General features: G+C 40.6%; 1 protein-coding gene across 1 annotated transcript; it reads right to left on the bottom strand.

Moving 5' to 3' along the window:
* Positions 1-17,066: 17,066 nt before the first annotated feature.
* Positions 17,067-22,055, bottom strand: LOC129535595 (protein HP-25 homolog 2-like). The gene is given in 3 exon segments (XM_055394067.2): positions 17,067-17,533; positions 19,028-19,165; positions 22,016-22,055. Coding segments are annotated over 3 exon segments (645 nt in total).
* Between the last annotated feature and the right edge of the window lie 161 nt (positions 22,056-22,216).

Raw genomic sequence — 22,216 nt, 5'->3', positions numbered from 1 at the left:
TTCTGGCCTCTTTCTGTAGCAAAAGCAAGTCCCTTATGATTCTGCTGTCAAAAGCAAACAAACAAATAAATATGCACTATATCTTGACCTCTTAGGCTTTCCTTTCCTTAGCATTTTGGAATTTTGGTGAATAGATTCTCTGTTCATATGAGGGAACTGGTAGGTTTGATCACAGTAGAATTGGACCTTAGAATTCCACTTCAGAAATCATGACATTATTTCACTTAAATCACTCTTCTGATAACTTTCAGGGCCAAGCTGCCTCCCTGTCCCCAGAGCCCCATTACTGGATGGACACCCTCTTATCCAAGAGAAATAGGCTTACGGTGCCTCCCATTCCCAAATCTACTTCTCCACCTAAGTGACAAGTTTCACCATGTGGGCCTCCTCATTTCTCTAATTCTTCACTCTCTGTCACTCACACCATTAAACTGGTCAAGTCATTTTTATGGTTAGAAAAGAAGGTTGAAGAAAAACACACTGCTATCATCCTGCTTATGATACTGATAAGATTTACCCTCCTTCTGTAACAACAAAAACTTGGGGAAATTTATGTGATTTAAGGTAACACTAATTGATGAAACTGGGAAAAGAACTTAACTCAATAGAAGTTTATTTCTCACTTATTAAAATTCCAATATTGGTATTCCTGGCTGGAGGGTGAATCTCTCCTGAACAGTGATTCTGGGATTCAGACTCCTTCCGTCCTTTACCGCTCTGCTATCTTGACATGTGGCTTACGAGCTTCCATTATTCTTACATCAAGAGAATCAAAGTGGAAAGATCCTGGAGAGTCCTGTGGGAGATATTTTTTTAACTGGGGAATGCCAAGAGATGGGTCACAAAACTTTTGCTTGCATACTGTTGACAAAAATTCAGTCATTGACTATCCCTAACTTTACCTCCTTCCGAAGTGTGGAATTTTGGTAAATAGATTCTAAACACTTAAAAATCACTCCTCTCATAAAGTCACAGATGTAGAAAATAAACTCACAGTTATAAAGTGGGGGAAGAGAGGGTGGGATGACTCGGGAGACTGGGACTGACATATATAGACTACCATATATAAAATAGATAACCAATGAGAATCTGCTGTATAGCGTAGGAAACTCTATTCAGCACTCTGTGGTGGCCTAAATGGAAAGGATATCTAAAAACGAGGAGACATACTATGTATACGTATGACAGACTCACTTTGATGTACAGCAGAAACTAACAACATTGTAAAGCAACTACACTCCAATAAAACCTTTTTAAAACTCCGTCTTCTCATAGCTACCAAGGTCATCTTTCTTCTTGTCCCTAAATCCACATTACTGACTGGAAGAATCCTTTATCATAGTTACAAATTAAATGAGAAAATTACATAGCCATTTAAAAGGACAATAAAAGTACTTGATTTTTTTAAAAAAATCAGAACTTCTTAAAAATTTGAAAATCTGTTAGGAAATAAAGAATAAAAGAGAATTTTCTTTTTTTGATTTTAAATTTATTTTTAATTGAAGGATAATTGCTTTACAGAATAGTGTTGGTTTCTGCCAAACAGCAACATGAATCAGCCAAAGGTATACACTTGTCCCATCCCTCTTGAACCTTCCTCGCATCTCCCTCCCCATCCCACCCGAGAATTCTCTTAATCTGATAGTGATGACTGAAAAGTTATACACAGAGCCTCTCACCCTGGAATGTGAGCTTGCAGACTGAGACCTAAAATAATATACCCACAATCACTTCTACTCGGAACTGCACCAGAGATTTTCACCCATGGCACAAGCAGGAAAAAAACACAAAGTTAGAAAGGAAGAATCAAAGTTTATTATATTACCAGTGTATGAATTCAAGCAGAAGAAATAAAACCACTTATGTGTTATTAAATTAATGAAAATTAACAAACATTTTAGATATAATTAACTCAAAAATCAATTGTGCTTTCCATAGCAGAATCAATTCGTCAGAATATAAAATGAAACCATGCAATTTAATGAGCAACAAAAATAGCAAATATAGGTAACCTGGGCTGGGGAAGACAGAGCCAAGCTCACCGAGGGAGCCCACAGAAAAGAGCAAGAAGGGATTGATCCAACCACACCTCCCATTGTTTGGCAGTTCCCACGGCCATCGCTGCGCTGCCTCCACAGGCCTGTGTCTACCGACTGCTGGGAGGAAGGCCCAGAGTAACGGAGGGCACTGTATCTTTTATTTTTTAAAGCAAATGTATCTAGGATGAGACCTAACAGAATTGTGAAACTATTATGGAGAATAGTATACATTTATACTGAAAGGTTTCAAATAAGATTAAAGAGAAACCCTGTTCAGGGATTGTAAGACTTATAACATGCACGCATTTTCCCCAAAACTGGCTGATAGCATTCATCGATGGATTCCTAGTCAGATAAAGAAAGATGTTACAGGGGAGTGTTTTGTACGGAATATGCCTAGAGCGTATCCTTAAAGAACTGACGGGCTTATTGAACAGCAGGTAAGCGTGTTTGCAGTAGCATAGTAACAACTCAGATGTACCTTGACAGTAGCATAGAAACAGGATTCCCGGTGCACACGTCATGGAGTGCTGTCCAATGAAATTAAATGAGCATTGCCCACACATGTTACACATACTGTGAAGCGAAAGTACTGTTGATTTAAAGGATTCTTACAATAATATCCCATGCTTATAAATTTAAAAAACATGCAAACCAGGAGCTCCCTGGTGGCCTAATGATTAGGATTCTGGGTTTAATCCCCAACTGGGGAAACAGATACCATAAAAAACAGAAAAAAAACAACAAAAAAGCACCTACTAAAATTAATAAATAAACATTGAAAAAAACATGCAAACCAGACTACATTTAATTTTTTTTTAATTAGTTTATTTTTTTATTTTTGGCTGGGTTGGGTCTTCATTGCTACATGTGGGCTTTCTCTACTTGCCTTGAGCAGGGTCTCCTCTTTGTTCTGGAGCATGGGCTCTAGGTATGCAGGTTCAGAAGTTTCAGCTCTCGGGCTTTAGAGTTTGGGCTCAGCAGTTGTGGCACATGGGCTTAGATGCCTCTACAACATGTAGGATCTTCCTGAACCAAGGATGGAACCCGTGCCCCCTGCATTGGCAGACAGAGTCTTAACCACTGGATCACCAGGGGAGTCCTAAACTACATTTTTAAATGATTGATGTGTATGTATTAAGACAAAGAAAAATTAGCAACAAGTCCTAAAAGGAGCATGGGGTCTTTTAAAAGAATTCTGCCCAGGCAGTTATTTTATAGTCACTTATCATATTGTTCATTTATGCTTTGCACTTTTCAGTATTCAGGCTTTGTTCACAATTAGGAAATCGTTAGTATGCAGCCACAGTGATTTCACTCTCAATTCAGGACCACTGGTCACAATTAGATCCTTTGCGTTGCTTAGCAACTTCATGCTGTGTCCTTCATTCTTATTTACAATTTCACACCCTCATTCTCTCTAAAGATCTCCAGCACCAACATTCAGCTGATTACCCTGTGTTCTGTCTTGCCTAGAAAAATAAATAATTAGAAGCAAACTTTTCAAAGTCCTTCTATCGCACTGACTCAAGTTCTGCCCCTCAGCTGAATCTTCTGCTTTCTGACTTGTTCCTCAGACTGACACCTACGCTGCTATGTAGGAATTCCACTTGTGCACTTGGTCCTGTTTTCTTGAGCTACTTGCGGACATAGTTTCAGTAAGCTTCCCCTCTCTCACCTAGTTTTATTCTCTACTAGATCATTCCTTCTGTAAGTAACCACACCAGGTTTCCACATCTTCAAAGAGAAAATTCTCCCTTGACACCAAAGCCTTCTCCAACTACTGGTTGGTTTATCCTCTTTACACAAAATCTTCTCGAGAAAGTTTCTATGGGCTGAGTTATATATCCACGAAATTATCATGCTGAATTCCCAACCCCTAACACCTCAGAATATTAAAGGACTTTTAAGGAGGTGACTAAAGTCATGAGGGGGAATCCTAATCCTATTCAGTTCAGTTCAGTCGCTCAGTCGTGTCCGACTCTCCGCGACCCCATGAATCACAGCACGCCAGGCCTCCCTGTCCATCACCAACTCCCGGAGTACACTCAAACTCATGTCCACAGAGTCGGTGATGCCATCCAGCCATCTCATTCTCCGTCATCCCCTTCTCCTCCCGCCCCCAACCTTTCCCAGCATCAGAGTCTTTTCCAGTGAGTCAACTCGTCGCATGAGGTGGCCAAAGTATTGCAGTTTCAGCTTTAGCATCAGTCCCTCCAATGAACATCCAGGATTGAGCTCCTTTAGAATGGACTGGTTGGATCTCCTTGCAGTATAAGGGACTCTACTGGCAATTTGGACACAGGAAGGTGCAGAGGGAAAAAAACACGTGAAGACTCAGTAAGAAGGTGGCCGTCTACAAGTCAAGGAGAGAGGCCTCAGAGAAAGCCAGCCCTACCAACACCTTTATCTCAAATATCCAGCCTCCAGAACCATGAGAGAAGAAATGTCAGCTCAATTACCCAGTTCTGTGGTCCTAAAACAGTTGTCTATACTTCAGTTCCTAATTTCTCTTTCTTTTCAACATACTTCACTCAAGCTTTCTATACTGTCCCACCAAAAGTATTGTTATCAATGTCACGAATAACCCTGAAATTGGATCCAGATGATCAGTCAACCTTTTACTTAACACACTGATCCCTGACTTGTTGCTACATTTCTCCCTTGACGCCTGTGTCACCACACTTGCCTGATTTTCCTCCAACCCCAGAGGTTTCTCTCTCAATCCCCTATATGTTGGCATGTCCTGTTTTTTAGATTTGTTCTTTTTACTTCTTACCTCCTTTCACCCCAGGGCTTTCAAGAATCTGCCTCCCAGTGCAGGAGACGCAAGAGACATGGGTTCAATCCCTGGGTCAGGAAGATTCCCTGGAGAAGGAAGTGGTAATCCATTCCAGTATCCTTGCCTGGAGAATCCCATGGACAGAGAAGCCTGGTGGGGTACAGTCCATGAGGTCACAAAGAATCAGACATAATTTAATAACTAAACATCAACAACAATCCATTCAGCCCACATGTGATTTCATCCCATGTTGTGCTTTTAAATAACTTCTGGACGGGTGCCAGTCAGGAGGACCAGGGACCAGGCTGGGTATCATATCACCTATTGCTTCTTTTTGAGAATTTCCCCCTCCCGCCACCGGCTGGAGAAGTCCAGCTCCGCAATCCCGCATTAAAAAATAAATAAATAAATAACTTCTATATGCTGACAGTTCCAGAAATGTCTCTTTCCAGACCAACCTCCTGGATGTCAAATGCCAGCTGAGACATCAGACAGTGCTGAATGGTCAGCACAGGCCCATGAAATAGTAATTCTACAGGAAACACACTTTACAGAAAATGGGCAAAGAACACGACAGAGAAGCCATCACAAATACAACAGACACATTTGGGAGATTCTGAATCTGTCAAGCAAAGATTATGGGATCTCTTTTCTCACCCCAGAAAATGATCAAGTCTCAGAGTGCTGGCTGCTAACTGTGTGAGCAGGACAAGATGGCGCAGGAGAGACATTTATTTCGGGGATCTCTAGGGTTTTATGTCTTCCCTGGTGGCTCAGCTGTAAAGAATCCACCCACAATGCCAGAGCTGCAGGAGACACAGTTTCGATACCTGGGTCAGGAAGATCCCCTGGAGAAGGAAATGGCAACCCACTCCAGTATTCTTGCCTGGGGAATTCCATGGACAGAGAAGCCTGGCAGGCTATAGTCTATGGGGTTGCAAAGAGTCGGGCAAAACTGAAGCAACTAGACACGCACACAGGGCTTTATACTTTGAGAGTCACCTGGTCCTTCTGGTCATAAGGGTTACACGGCTAGCTTCCATGTTTTATCAGTACATTAGTAAGTTGCATATTTATTTAAAATAAACCACTCAAGAGCATTAGATGTAAGGTTTAGAAAATGTCTGATTGGTTACATTTACAAACTTCTTTGAGAAAAGTGAGGATCAAATGTCAGAGCAACTAACTATTCATCCTTTCTTTTATTTAAAAAATAATTTTAATTGACATATAGTTGAGTTACAATATTAGTTTCAGGTGAACAGCATAGTGAATCAGTATTTTTACAGATTATACTCCCTTAAAAGTTGTTACAACATAGTAGCTATAATTCCCTGTGCTATACAATATATCCTTGTTGCTTATCTACTTTATTCATAGTAGTTTGTATCTGTTAATTCCTTACTCCTAATTTGTGCCTTCCCTCTCTTCTTTGGTAACCATGAGTTTTTCTACATTTGTCAGTCTGTTTAGCATATATATTCATTTATATTTAAAATGAGCTATTTAATGATTGTATATTTTGCTAAATAGGCTTTCGGAAAATAAACATCCTAGAAAGAATGATGGAAACTCAAAACTTGTTGAAATATATACTATAAATATTTTGTAAGAATTACCATTATACCATTTACATTTCAAAGCAAACTTCTAGTAGCTTGATGAATTACACTTATGCTGAATCACATAACATTTGTACCAAGGATCACTGAGAGTTTATTTCTTTTCCTTCAATATGTTCTCATACTGTTTTTTGGATTGGGTAATTCCCTTGATCTTTAATTTACTGATCCTTACCCCTGCCATTGGGAGGGGGCATCAGAGGGCAGACACACTGAAATCATAATCACAGGAAACTAGTCGATCTAATCACATGGACCACAGCCGAATGTGGTCCACTGGAGAAGGGAATGGCAAACCACTTCAGTATACTTGCCTTGAGAACCCCATGAACAGTATCAAAGGGCAAAATGATAGGATACTGAATGAGGACTTCCCCAGGTCGGTAGCTGCCCAGTATGCTACTGGAGATCAGTGGAGAAATAACTAGAGAAGGAATAAAGGGATGGAGCAAAAGCAAAACCAATACCCAATTGTGGATGTGACCGTTGATAGAGGCAAGGTCTGGTGCTGTAAAGAGCAATATTGCATAGGAACCTGGAATGTTAGGTCCATGAATCAAGGCAAATTGGAAGTGGTCAAACAGGAGATGGCAAGAGTGAACGTAGACATTCTAGGAATCAGTGAATTAAAATGGACTGGAATGGGTGAATTTAACTCAGAAGACCATTATATCTATTACTGTGGGCAGAAATCCCTTAGAAGAAATGGAGTAGCCATCATGGTCAACAAAAGAGTCCTAAATGCAGTACTTGGATGCAATCTTAAAAACGACAGAATGATTTCTGTTCGTTTCCAAGGCAAACCATTCAATATTACAGTAATCCAGACCTATGCCCCAACCAGTAACGCTGAAGAAGCCGAAGTTGAACAGATCTATGAAGACCTACAAGACCTTTTAGAACTGACACCCAAAAAAGATGTCCTTTTCATTATAGGGGACTGGAATGCAAAAGTAGGAAGTCAAGAAACACCTGGAGTAACAGGCAAATTTGGCCTTGGAGCACGAAATGAAGCAGGGCAAAGGCTAATAGAGTTTTGTCAAGAGAACACACTGGTCATAGCAAACACCCTCTTCCGACAACACAAGAGAAGACTCTATACATGGACATCACCAGATGGTCAACACAGAAATCAGATTGACTATATTCTTTGCAGCCAAAGATGGAGAAGCTGTATACAGTTAGCAAAAATAAGACCAGGAGCTGACTGTGGCTCAGATCATGAACTCCTTATTGCCAAATTCAGACTTAAATTGAAGAAAGTAGGGAAAACCACTAGACCATTCAGATCAAATCCCTTATGATTATACAATGGAAGTGAGAAATAGATTTAAGGGACTAGATCTTATAGACAGAGTGCCTGATGAACTCTGGACGGAGGTTCGTGACATTGTACAGGAGACAGGGACCAAGATCATCCCCATGGAAAAGAAATGCAAAATAGCAAAATGGCTGTCTGAGGAGGCCTTACAAATAGCTGTGAAAAGAAGAGAAGTGAAAAGTAATGGAGAAAAGGAAAGATATAAGCATCTGAATGCAGAGTTCCAAAGAATAGCAAGGAGAGATAAGAAAGCCTCCCTCAGTGATCAATGCAAAGAAATAGAGGAAAACAACAGAATAGGAAAAACAAGAGATCTCTTCAAGAAAATTAGAGATTCCAAGGGAACATTTCATGCAAAGATGGGCTCGATAAAGGACAGAAATGGTATGGACCTAACAGAAGCAGAAGATATTAAGAAGAGATGGCAAGAATACACAGAAGAACTGTACAAAAAAGATCTTCACAACCAAGATAGTCACGATAACGTGATCACTGACCTAGAGCCAGACATCTTGGAATGTGAAGTCAAGTGGGCCTTAGGAAGTATCACTACAAACAAAGCTAGTGGAGGTGATGGAATTCCAGTTGAGTGATTTCAAATCTTGAAAGATGATGCTGTGAAAGTGCTTCACTCAATATGCCAGCAAATTTGGAAAACTCAGCAGTGGCCACAGGACTGGAAGAGGTCAGTCTTCATTCCAATCCCAAAGAAAGGCAATGCCAAAGAATGCTCAAACTACCGCACAATTGCACTCATCTCACACGCTAGTAAAGTCATGCTCAAAATTCTCCAAGCCAGGCTTCAGCAATATATGAACTGTGAACTTCCAGATGTTCAAGCAGGTTTTAGAAAAGGCAGAGGCACCAGAGATCAAAATTGCCAACATCTGCTGGATCGTGGAGAAAGCAAGAGAGTTCCAGAAAAACATCTATTTCTGCTTCATTGACTATGCCAAAGCCTTTGACTGTGTGGATCACAATAAACTGTGGAACATTCTGAAAGAGATGGGAATCCCAGACCACCTGACCTGCCTCTTGAGAAACCTGTATGCAGGTCAGGAAGCAACAGTTAGAACTGGACATGGAACAACAGACTGGTTCCAAATAGGAAAAGGAGTACGTCAAGGTTGTATATTGTCACCCTGCTTATTTACTTATATGCAGAATACATCATGAGGAATGCTGGGCTGGAAGAAGCACAAGCTGGAATCAAGATTGTCGGGAGAAATATCAATAACCTCAGATATGCAGATGACACCACCCTTATGGCAGAAAGTGAAGAGGACTCAAAAGCCTCTTGATGAAAGTGAAAGAGGAGAGTGAAAAGGTTCGCTTGAAGCTCAACATTCGGAAAACAAAGATCATGGCATCTGGTCCCATCACTTCATGGGAAATAGATGGAAAAACAGTGGAAACAGTGTCAGACTTTATTTTTTGGGACTCCAAAATTACTGCAGATGCTGATTGCAGCCATGAAATTAAAAGACGCTTACTCCTTGGAAGGAAAGTTATGACCAACCTTGATAGTAATTAAAAAGCAGAGACATTACTTTACCAACAAAGGTCCGTCTAGTCAAGGCTATGGTTTTTCCCGTGGTCATGTATGGATGTGAGAGTTGGACTGTGAAGAAAGCTGATCGCCAAAGAATTGATGCTTTTGAACTGTGGTGTTGGAGAAGACTCTTGAGAGTCCCTTATACTGCAAGGAGATCCAACCAGTCCATTCTAAAGGAGATCAATCCTGGGTGTTCATTGGAAGGACTGATGCTGAAGCTGAAACTGCAATACTCTGGCCACCTCACGTGACGAGTTGACTCACTGGAAAAAACTCTGATGCTGGGAAAGGTTGGGGGAGGGAGGAGAAGGGGACGACAGAGAATGAGATGGCTAGATGGCATCACCGACTCTGTGGACATGAGTTCGAGTGAACTCTGGGAGTTGGTGATGGACAGGGAGGCCTGGTGTGTTGTGATTCATGGGGTCGCGGAGAGTCGGACACAACTGAGTGACTGAACTGAACTGACCCCTGCCAGCTTCAATCTGCTTGACCTAATCTAGTTAATTTTTATATCAGTATTTTCTTTTTCAGCTCTCAAATTTACTTTTTGAATGTAATTTTTATTTTGCTATTGCAATTCCCTCTCTAAACATGTATTTCCTTTATTTTTGAACGCACTTCCCTTATTTAAAAAAAAATATATATATATGATAGTTACTTTTTTTTGATTTCAACATCTAGGCCTGGGTGAAGTCAATTTCTATCAGCTGCTGTTTTTTCTCCACTGAAGATGGGAACATATTTCTCATGTTTCTGTTTCTTGTAATTTTTCTGCTTGAAATCTAGTTATCATAGATAATATATTGTTGAGACTTTAGGTTTTATTAAGCTGTCCTGAGAATTGTTATTTTCTATATTGTTTCTATTTATTTATAATATATAAATAATATATATTTCCATGTATTTCTATATTATTTTCTATATTGTTCTATTAGGCAGTTAACATGTCTGAACTCTAGCTGCAAATATTTATCCTAATATTTCTGCTCTCTTTCTTGGGTTTCTAACTCTTGATTTATTTTTTTTTAACTAGACCTCTGTGGGTTTTCCCCGATGCCTGTGTAATTTGGTGCCTAACATACAAGTAGAATTTAGAGAGAGACTGGGCTCACCCTGTGGGTATCTTGCTTGGGGGGGATAACCTAATTTCCAACTACATGGCTGGCTCTACCCTCTACCACCTTGAGGCCGCAAGGCTTCAGTGTTCTGTCTAAACTGCATTACTATGAAATATGTTCAGTTGAAAAGGCAGAAAATCACAAGTCTTATCCTGGGCTGCTGTGTCTTTCAAGAACAGATTTCTTTCTTCCCTCTGCCTGCTTTTTCAGGAGGCCCTCTGTTGTATCATGCATGTAATTCTCAGCCAGTACTTGCTTAGAGTTCATACTCACACCTGGAGTCTAGAGACTCTCCAGCTGCCAACACTTCAGTTCAGTTCAGTTCAGTTCAGTCGCTCAGTCGTGTCCGACTCTCCGCGACCCCATGAATCACAGCACGCCAGGCCTCCCTGTCCATCACCAACTCCCGGAGTACACTCAAACTCATGTCCACAGAGTCGGTGATGCCATCCAGCCATCTCATTCTCCGTCGTCCCCTTCTCCTCCCGCCCCCAACCTTGCAGCCATGAAATTAAAAGACGCTTGCTCCTTGGCAGGAAAGTTATGACCAACCTTGATAGTATATTAAAAAGCAGAGACATTACTTTGCCGACCAAGGTCCGTCTAATCAAGGCAATGGTTTTTCCCGTGGTCATGTATGGATGTGAGAGTTGGACTGTGAAGAAAGCTGATCGCCGAAGAATCGATGCTTTTGAACTGTGGTGTTGGAGAAGACTCTTGAGAGTCCCTTATACTGCAAGGAGATCCAACCAGTCCATTCTAAAGGAGATCAATCCTGGATGTTCATTGGAGGGACTGATGCTAAAGCTGAAACTCCAATACTTTGGCCACCTCATGCGACGAGTTGACTCACTGGAAAAGACTCTGATGCCAACACTTACTTCCTTTAAACTTCCAGGTGATTTTTCCAGCTCTGAACTCCTCTTTCTGGCACCTTAGGTGGGTGGTGAGGCTACGGACTTCTCTGCTGTTTTTGGCTGTAGGGGATGTGAAGGGTTGGGGAGTGTGCTGGGCTAGAAAGGCACACTACTGCAAATTCTACCCCTTCTAGGGGAACATTTTTGAGCATATACACTTTGCCATCTACTGTCTTATTTTGTATGCTTTCAGTGTCGTTTCAGTATTTTATCAGGTTATTATAGTACCCGTGGCATAAACTTCAGGCCTTTTACTTTGATTGTTATCCTGACAGTCAATTAAGTGATATACTTATGGTAGCAGACTTTACATAAGATGTTAGATTGAAAAGCTTTATATCACAGCTGTGCAAACGAGTTAAGTGGAATGAAATCTTAACCGCCCATGTTTTTTAAAGTTGTTGCCGTATTTCAGGCCCTTTTTCTTCCTTCACAGTTTTACACTGATTCAGTTCCTCTTATTTTGTTATATACATACCCACTTACTTTTTGGCTGGAAGTCTATCTTTTCAGATCTAAGGATTTTTTTAAAACAGTCTGTGTTCTTGGAAATTAATTAGAGGGCCCCTCAAGATTGATTTCTAAAGAGGAAAGCTTATAAATATTAAATAAGTAAAAATACATAATTATATATGCAGTTTATATATATAATTATATATAAGTAAAATTTTGTATACATATATATTCACACACATTGTGTATGTGTTAGGATCATGTATGTGTTTCTGCATGATTGTTGCAATAAGTTAGTTTGTATCTATGTTATTAAAATCTAAACGTATAAGGTGCTAACTCTAGTATACATAAATAACTACAAATGATATAAAAGTGCTAGGAAGTTGAGGGTAAAATTGGACTATTTTTTGACAACATATCTAAAAGTAGGGGTTAGGATTGTGTTTAGGGACAAACCTCCTCTGAACTCCTGATGGCTCAGTTCACCTGTGGTTCATCCAAACGGGACGAAAGGGACTTAGATCATCGGCTGCAGAGAACAGAAAGATAGTCTAAGCTGGTCACACTACTGAAACCATGTCCGTATTTCTTGTGAGACAAATGATGTGTATGCTTTCTATTACACTGAAAGTATACATTTAGCAGAGATGCGTGACCTGGTCAACATTTCCATACCCTAGAACTGTATTAGTGTTTAAACAAAAGGTCATTCATTCTGGATAGTAGAAGCTGTGATGCTTGAATCTTTCCTTCCTCTCCCTCCCACCATTATTAGTGTCAACTACAAATCGGCACTCGCCATCCCCCTCTACAAGGATTAAATCATGTGCTGCTGTAGCTGCGGACCTTCAACAACCCCTGAAAGGAGTTCAGGGTAGAAAACAGAAATGAGGGACTCTGTGCTCAGGGAAAAACTGGCAGAACAGGTCTTCAGATAGTTAGATATTTTCCAGAGCCAATTTTCTGAGCCCAATTCTTGTGTCTCCTCATTTCTAGAAAAGCACTAAGATCCTTCATGGTGACAACTTGCTCGTGACTAGTAAGAGCTTCACGAGACCAGCAGAAACTTTCTGGAAAAACATGTGCTTGATTCCACGTATCCCCTCTTTACCAGAATCACATATATACTGACCTTCTCCCCCACCCTGACCCAGCCTCTCTGGAGCAGTCTCTCAGAGCTATCTGAGGTGCTGTCTCCTGGTTGCAGTCCTCATTTTTGCCCCAAATAAAACTTAGCTCGCAACTCTCACATTGTGTATCTTTTATGTCAACATTAGTAAGTAGGAATTAGTAGTAAATGTTTCTTTCCCACTTATGGGAAAAGTTATACCTACCTTCATGCCTTGGCTACATATGTGCATGTGTGTATGTGGACATGTGCTCACACACACACACACACAGGAAGTCAGAAGTGCAAGTGTCAGTTTTGTGCTTTATGTGTTTTTTCATACCTATATAGTTATAAAAATGCCTTCTAAAAATGGTGAGAAATTGAGTGGGAAAATTTATATTAAAAGGGTTTTAGATGGATAAAGTGCCTCATTGATTTCTTTACCATTAATAGAGACTTCAGAAACAACTAAAACGTTTGAAAGAAAGAAAAGACAGTGTTTCCATTTTCCTTGCAATTTTTCAGAAATAACTAAAAATATTGATGAAACAATATGTCTTCTTTCAACATATTCTTGGATATTATAGAGCACCAGGTAAATTAAGACACAAGCAGGCAAATCTATTTTATTGAGAGTGAAGGGCTTAGAGCAAAGTAAGTACTTAATATATATAATTTTGTTTCTTCTTGTTCTCCCTATCACTCTGTAAATATCTGTCTACTGAATAAATGCATGAATGGTTTGAGTGAGTGTAGACTAAATCACACTACAAGTTATGATTGGAACAAAGTCAATTTTTAGTAACAACAAAATAACAAATCTGATGATAGCAAGTTAAAGTTACCATGTGCTAACAGCTGTGCCAAGTATTTCTCTGCTCTCATTGTTTCAAAAACTATTGAGCACCTAGAATGTGCTAGACAAGTGTGGGATTTTGAGATTACAATAAAGACCAAAATAAAAGCTAGTTTTTTATATCATGAAACTCACAGTTTAGCAGAGGAGAGAGACATTAGTCTGAGAATTTTTTTAATGTAAGAATAAAGTTATGGCTGTTATAACAAAGAAGTAAGAAAATCATAATGTAAGAATGCATAAAAGGGGCCAGTTAATTATCAGTTCCTTTCTGAAGAAGCTATTTCTGAATTCTGACTGGGCACAAAAAATGTTGGTGGTTATGGAGATAAGTGACCTAGGCAGAGGGTTGAACAGTGCAAATGCCCTGTGGCAGTGTGGTCCAATGACCACATTATCTGAGGGACTAAAACTTCAGTGTAGCTGGAAACCAATCACTAAGGAAAAATGTAGTAGGAAAAAAATATGGAGAGGTGTAAAGTAAACCATATTAATAACTTAGTTTTTATTTTTTAATTGAGGTATCATTGACAAAATGAAGTTATTTCCAGATGCACAATATAATGATTCAATAATTGCATATATATTGTGAAATGATCACCATGGTAAGTCTACATAACATCTGTTATCAGAAATAGGTACAGAATTGGTTTTCTTGTGACAAGAGCTTTTAAGATTTACTCTCTTCTTCTTCTTCAGTCGCTCAGTCGTGTCCGACTCTTTGTGACCCCATGAATCACAGCACACCAGGCCTCCCTGTCCATCACCAACTCCCGGAGTTCACTCAAACTCATGTCCATCGAGTCGGTGATGCCATCCAGCCATCTCATTCTCTGTCGTCCCCGTCTCCTCCCACCCCCAATCCCTCCCAGCATCAGACTCTTTTCCAGTGAGTCAACTTGTCACATGAGGTGGCCAAAGTACTAGAGTTTCAGCTTTATCATCAGTCCTTCCTCTTAGCAGTTTTCAAATATGCAATTACAATTTGATTTTTATCCTAAGAAAAATGAGAAGCTATGAAATGATTTTAATCAGAGATTAATATGATAACTTTGTCTTTTGTGCAGTGAGCATTCACTGCTGGGATGAGATACATCCAATCAAAGATCTTTGGCACCAAGTGGAGGACTGGCCCATCAGTTAGCACAGTGACAGGTGAAGATGATGGTGTTGCTTGTAGGAATGTAATGATGGAAATTGATTTAGCTTGGTGACAGATTGGACTGGGAAGGTGACATGAAGGGAGGTAGGTGGCACTAATCAGTGGATGTTGATGATCATGGGGAAAGGAAACAACGGAAATACAGGAGGTGTTGAAGGAAGAAGCAGTCTTGAACTCAGTTTTGGACACATTGATACGGCAACCCTGAGAATGCCTCTGTGTGCATCAGTGATCTCTGATCTCCTCTAGTAACCCATTACAGAGATGTGACTCGTTCTCGTGTCTGTGTGTGAACTAGAGTGGGATCGTGAAGGTTAGAGATTATCTCTTAGCACAGTGTAGATGTTTAAGAGATGATGGAAAGGAAAGGGGGAAGAGTAAGAAGAGTGGATGGTAGGTGAAGTCTCTAGGGGAGAGCAAGTCTGTAAAGGAAAAGAACAGGTTTATCAGGGCTGCATTTGAGTCCCTGGGACTGCAAGGCGATCCAACCAGTCCATTCTAAAGGAGATCAGTCCTGGGTGTTCATTGGAAGGACTGATGCTAAAGCTGAAATTGCAATACTTTGGCCACCTCATGAGACGAGTTGACTCACTGGAAAAGACTCTGATGCTGGGAGGGATTGGGGGCAGAAGGAGACGGGAACGACAGAGAATGAAATGGCTGGATAGCATCACTGACTCGATGGACATGAGTTTGAGTGAACTCCGGGAGTTGGTGATGGACAGGGAGGCCTGGTGTGCTGTGATTCATGGGGTTGCAAAGAGTCGGGCACGACTGAGCTACTGAACTGAACTGAACTGAACTGAACAGAAACCAGTCTGCATTGGCTTACTCAAATCAGGGATTGTTATTCTCATCTGTAAGTCTGGTGTGTCTGTGCAAGGACATTATCTTACCTGTTTCCTACTCCTTCAGTCTGCTTAGCAATACATGTCTTTTGTTCTCAGGTTTGCATAACGGCTGCTTCTGCCACAGGCATTGCATCTTCCTGGGTGTGGGAGTAGGGGAGAGGTGATGGGGGAAGAGGAAAGAGTAGAGGGCAAAGGATAAAAATCCAAAGAAACAAGTCACTTGAGGATTTCTCTTTGAAAATATCATCCAGGAAGCCCCGCCTGATTATATTTCATTCTCCAGATGGGTGTCACAGGTGACCCATGGTTTGCAAAGAGGGTGAAGATCATGCCCTTAACTAGATTCACTGACAACCCAAAGTTCAAACTCTGTTAGAAATAAATTTAACAAGTGATAGAATGGGTACTGCATAGTGTCTGAGGAATATTAAGCAATAAAATAATTCCTTTACTCTGTACGCTTGCTCCTTGCTCAAACCATCTTCAAAGTATATGGTATGCATCAAATGCAAAATATGTACTTGGTGGATTGTATTCGTAGCTTAGTGTGACTTGAAGCAAATTTTCTTCATCTCTTTGGGATATTTGCTTTCCTAGCTATACGATAAACTGTGAAATTGAACTGGTGTCAAGGGCTGTGATCAAGACTATTTTTTTCCTCTGGTGAAAAACTATCAGAAAAAAACAAAAGGCATGATGACTTTCCTGGTTCCCCAGCTTCAGCCAGCTCTGGTTTCCTGACCTACCCTCTCCCCAAAGTTTCTATGATATAGCAGAATACATGAAATTTCATGGGCTTTCAATAAGAAATTGTTGACCAGTTAATGGATAATTAATCTTTACTGCTTTTTAGGGTTATATTCAGAGAAGGCAATGGCAACCCACTCCAGTACTCTTGCCTGGAAAATCCCATGACAGAGGGGCCTGGTAGGCTGCAGTCTGTGGGGTCTCTAAGAGTCGGACACAACTGAGCAACTTCACTTTCCCTTTTCACTTTCATGTATTGGAGAAGGAAATGGCAACCCACTCCAGTGTTCTTGCCTGGAGAATCCCAGGGACAGGGGAGCCTGGTGGGCTGTTGTCTCTGGGGTCGCACAGAGTCTGACACGACTGAAGCACTTAGCAGCAGCAGCAGCAGGGTTACATTCACATGGGTAAATTGAGCATTCTTAATGTAATTTATTCTGTGATCACTGAAAAGTATTGAGGGTGGGGAGGGAAGTTTGCTATGAGGTTTAGGACCACTTGAGGAATTCAAGTGTGCCATTACCCCTTAGCCAGCATAATTTCCATAGAGCAAATACCCAAAGAACATAATCTGAATCAGTCCTTTCTCAGTCTCTCTTGTGTCTAGCTTGGATTCCAGCCAGATTCTGTCTTCCAATGTCAGCTGCGAGACAACATTTCCGGAAAGATACCTATAATTGTCCTTGGCCTTGGACTCCTTCTCCAGGATTTGAGTGCCATTCTTCATGAGCCCTAACTTCACAGCGTGCTGCAATAGCTCTGTGTCAAAGCCAAAGCAGTACACGCCAGGGATGGTGCAGGTGAACACTCCCGTGGTAAGATTGAAGTGGTCCTGGTCATTATGCAGGACTTCCTTGAAGACAATGGGCTGGGAGGGGGCTGGGAGGGGATCACTCAGCTTCACTGCAAAGGCAGATTTAGGCGGAGACAAGCAACTCTCAATGTCTCCAGGAATCCCAGTTGGTCCTCACAATCCTGGAGGGCCTTGGGGCCCTAAACACCAAAGTAAACAGAAGGAAGATAGAGGAAATTTGAAGTTCATACATTTCACAGTCCATAAATGTCTTTCCACACCACCCTTCCTACTAACTTACACTCCCTTTAAGGATCACCTTACACGTCCTTTTCCCAGAAAGTGTCCCCTCATTGTCATTACAGTGGCAGAATCCAGTGTTTACTTTGATTGTAGCATTTGCTTGCACTGAATAGTCATCTCTTCCATTAAGTACCTATTTTATTTCCTTAAATAGATGATGATCCAGTGCCCTACCTAATTTTGTTCCTAAAACACGATCATATGATATCCAAGGTCCAGATGATAGGCATAGTATCTTTTTGGAAGCAGTGATTGACTAAATAATGGCTTGAATTGCCCTTTAGTTTCATAGGAATGATGTTTTTATTATAACAAATGCTTAGTAAGGAGTACTCAGAGAAGACACTGACACAGGGAACTCTAGGAACTGTAGCATTCCAAAAATAAAAATGGATATTAGAGCAATGTTTCCCCAGCTGGAGTGTGCATGAGAGTGAGCTGTGGAACCTGTGAATAGTAGTGCCTTAGTTAATAATACGTGACCATCTGAATTGGAATTTCAAGGGGATGAAACCTGGAACCTGAATATTAATCAGTGTCTACAGATGATTTAAAGGTAGTCAGATTAAGGAATCAATGATGTTGGCTCGCTCTGGTGAATAATTTCCAGTGAGATTGAGATGGCAAAGTAAGTTCTCAGAATTGAGGAGAAAGTGCATAATGCCTTATTCTCAGTTGTTTTCTACAATACCATTTTGCCCTTGAGTTTGCAAGAAACTCAACAGTATTCCAGTGTGAATCAAGGGTGAACACAGTAATTATGGGCTTCCCTGGTAACACAGCTGGTAAAGAATTTGCCTGAAATTCAGAAGACCCCAGTTCGATTCCTGGGTTGGGAAGTTCCCCTGGAGAAGGGATAGGCTACCCACTCCAGTATACTTGGGCTTCCCTGGCGGCTCAGATGGTAAAGAATCTGCCTGTCATGTGGGAGACCTGGGTTCAATCCCTGGGTTGGGAAGATCCGCTGGAGGAGGGCATGGCAACCCACTCCAGTGTTCTTGCCTGGAGAATCCCCATGGACAGAGGAACCTGGTGGGCTAGAGTCTATGAGGCTGCAAAGAGTTGGACACAACTGAGCAAGTAAGCACAGCACAGAGGAACTGTGCCATGTTAAAGAGTACACCAAGATAATGTCTGAGCTGGCTAAGTTCACATGGGGGCTTCTTCAGAACCCATCCCTGAAGTTTTTCTGGGGTAAAAACTTCATCATCTGCATTAAGACTCTAGGTGTGTAGATGGGCTGGAAGTGGGAGACCTTGGTAATTTCCCTCCAAAAGCCATTGTCTCCATTGTTACTGACCATCAGAAGCATCTGGATATTTCCTTGAGCTTATAGATATTTCAGTCAGAAAGAAGTGACTAATGCAATGTGAAGAAAAATGTTTTCTCACCTGGAGGGCCACGTAACCCTGCAGGGCCTAGAGGCCCTGGAAATCCTGGAAATCCTTGAGAATCACAGGACCCGGTAACTTCTGGAGAAGTGGCATCAGCCGTGACTGATAGAACAGACAAAGCTAAGATCCAAACATCTAGAGCAGGGGGTCAAATGGATAAACATTCACATAAGCTGAAAGATGGTGTTGCTTCTCTTGAATGATTATGTTCCCAACACTGTCTAGGCAGCCAGGTCTCCCAGTCTCAAGAAATAAATGTGAACTCAGTCATAAAGAGAGACTTCCCCCTGCTTTCCTTATTTTTTAAAAGTCTTTATTGAATTTGTTACAATATTGCTTCTGTTTTATGTCTTGATTTCTTTGGCTGAGAGGCATGTGGGTCTTAGCTCCCCAACTAGGGATTGAAACTACAACCCCTGCATTGAAAGAAGTTTTAACCAGTGGACTGCCAAGGAAATCCGACCCCCACTGCCTGCCTTCCTACTTAATGAGGTGCAATCAGGCCCAAAGGTAATCTATAGTTTCCTTGTATTTGCTATTAATGTTCTTATTGAAACGTGAACTGCTGATGACTTAGAGGTTTTCTCTAGGACACCCAAACATCCTGTGTCTTTTCCCCCCCTGTCTCTTTGAGTAAATAGTCTTGTGTTATTATCCTCATGACAGCTAGGCACCTGCAGCCCTTAACAATTAAGCATGGTGTTTCCTCAAAAACAAGTCAATTGGGGGTTTCATTTATTGATTCTACACTGCTTACTAAATGTTTTCCTTGTATCTGCATGGTAAACTTCTTTTCATCCTTAAAAAACAGTTAGGGTTCAAGACAGGGGGACATATGTATACCTATGGCTGATTCATGTTGATGTATCACAGAAACCAACAAAATACAGTAAAGCAATTATCCTCCAATTAAAAATAAATAAATTTTTTAAAAAATTCAGAGTTCACTCATCTTGGGATATCCTCCATGATTTCCTCAAAGGGAACTAATTGTTGTATTTTAAAATGCACAGAAAGAGAAGCTGTCAAGTGAACAAGTGATGATGAACGAATTTATGCCAAACAGTGGAATAACTTTCAATTATTTGGGGATCCAAACACCTTTGCTTGATCCTGAAGTATTGAAACACAAGATGGTCATTGGAAATGATGTTATTCGGTGTTTTTTTTTTTTAATCAGTAAAAAATATCACACTTCATTTTATAATGGTATATAGGGTTACGTAAAATATATTCCAGGCCTAAGTGAGAAAAATAATTGGTAAATAGATAGTATATCACAGCAAAAATAAAAATCAGAGCTTGAGAAATTTAGTTTCTCTGAATATCTCTTTCCAAACTGTGACATAGAGATAATGAGGGTTGTGGTGAGAATCAGTGACAAATAAAGCATCTAATGCACAGTTGGCTGTAAAGAAAATGCTCAACCAGTAACCAAAAATATACAAACATGTAGGACTTTCATTGAATGACAGCCCTTTACCTGCCTTAATTAAGCAGTGGTATTACAGCATAGACATGAGAAGAAAATCTGTTAAGATAGGTGCCTCTGTTTATGCGTTAGCATACGAACAAAGAAAAATTATCCTAGAAAACTGAAATTCATCTCATCAATGAAACACTGATGAGGTAACTTTTGTTAAGTATACTCGTCAAAGTGTTAACATTTCAACAGGTAACAATACACTAAACAAAACAAACCAAAAACACCAGCTCTTGTTGAGATATAGTTTGCATACCATGAAACTCTTTCAAGTGTAAAATTTAATGATTTTAAACAAATTCCCACAGTTGTGTAACCACCACCACCATCCAATTTTAGAAGATCCCCATCATCCTCAAAAGACCCCATGTGCCCATTTGCAATCACCCCCCATTTCTCCTTCTAGTTCCAGGCAACTCTACTTCCTTCCAAAGGCAAGCAAACCATCATCAATTTTCTGCAGCAAAGCTGACCTTCATTTATGATTTTTTTGAAGCTCCAAGTAAAAAGGAAGAAAAGTCAATGAAGAGAACAATTACACTCATTTTTTAACGTGTTTTCCAAAGTCATTCAGAGAGAGAGGGGAATTCAAATCCTAGCCGCCTCAGTACGTGCGTTTTGTGAAATATGTCCCAGGTCATCTTCGGTTCTCTCTGCTTAATATTCAGAATGGGGCAGTAAATAGCACCTTCCTTGTTAAGTGGTTGTGAGGCTTAAAGAAAATGAGGTATAAAAAGGGTCTAGCACCATATACCACTCCAGTGTTCTTGCCTGGAGAATCCCAGGGACGGGGGAGCCTGGTGGGCTTCCATCTATGGGGTCGCACAGAGTCAGACACGACTGAAGCGACTTAGCAGCAGCAGCACCATATATGGACACTAAGGTGTGGTTCCTGAGCCCTCCCACTCTTCTGACCTTCCTGTGAGCATACTGTGCTGATTTCCCAACAAAGGAATGTTGCCCCTCAAAGTGTTGATGGTCACTAACACGACAACCCAGAACATCCATCCAAGCAGTTCTAAGATGGACATACAGAAATTATCTATGGTGTCTAGACATGTGTCTTGCACGTCTCTAATCTCCTTTTCTTAACAACTCATGAAATGGGAAGAGCTTGATATTGTATTCATCACTGTAGAGAAGGGAAACAGAAACACATTCCACAGTCAAATACATGAAAAGTTTGCATTGTCTCTCCTTCTGTTTTCTTTATATCATAAGTCCTTTGTGCTAATTTGCTATGAATTAGAGCTATTTACAAATTGGTAACATAAGCTTCGGTCCAAATATAAGGGGGTGGAAATAGAAGTTTCCACTTATATTTGCTGTATCTGATTGGAAATGCTGATATGAAGTCTATCCTTTTGTCCTGTGTTGTGGGAAAATTGTATCTCAGAATTATTATGATCACAAAATGAATAACAAGTGTTGGCAGGAGACAGTCCTTTGGATAGTTCTTTGTAACAACATATGGAATCCAATTCTCTAGTGATAACACTTACCTACACACACCATGGAGAGAGACTGTCCTCTCCCAGGCATTCTGATGCAAAGATGGAAGTTGTTGTAAGGGGTGTGTTTCAGCTGCTCTGTTCCTCTTTCACTTGCTTGCCTTTCAAAGGTATGAGGAAGATGTTCGAATAAATCGATATTCTTTAATATTTAATTTTTTGCTGTCTGAGGCCAATGACCTCAGTTGGCTT

This window comes from Moschus berezovskii, chromosome 6 (genome assembly GCF_049115385.1).
Source record: "Moschus berezovskii isolate FMDL1 chromosome 6, NW_MosBer_1.0, whole genome shotgun sequence".
In the NCBI taxonomy this organism is placed as follows: domain Eukaryota; kingdom Metazoa; phylum Chordata; class Mammalia; order Artiodactyla; family Moschidae; genus Moschus; species Moschus berezovskii.
The sequence above is the reverse complement of the archived record's forward strand: the minus strand, read 5'-3'. Positions and strand labels throughout refer to the sequence as shown.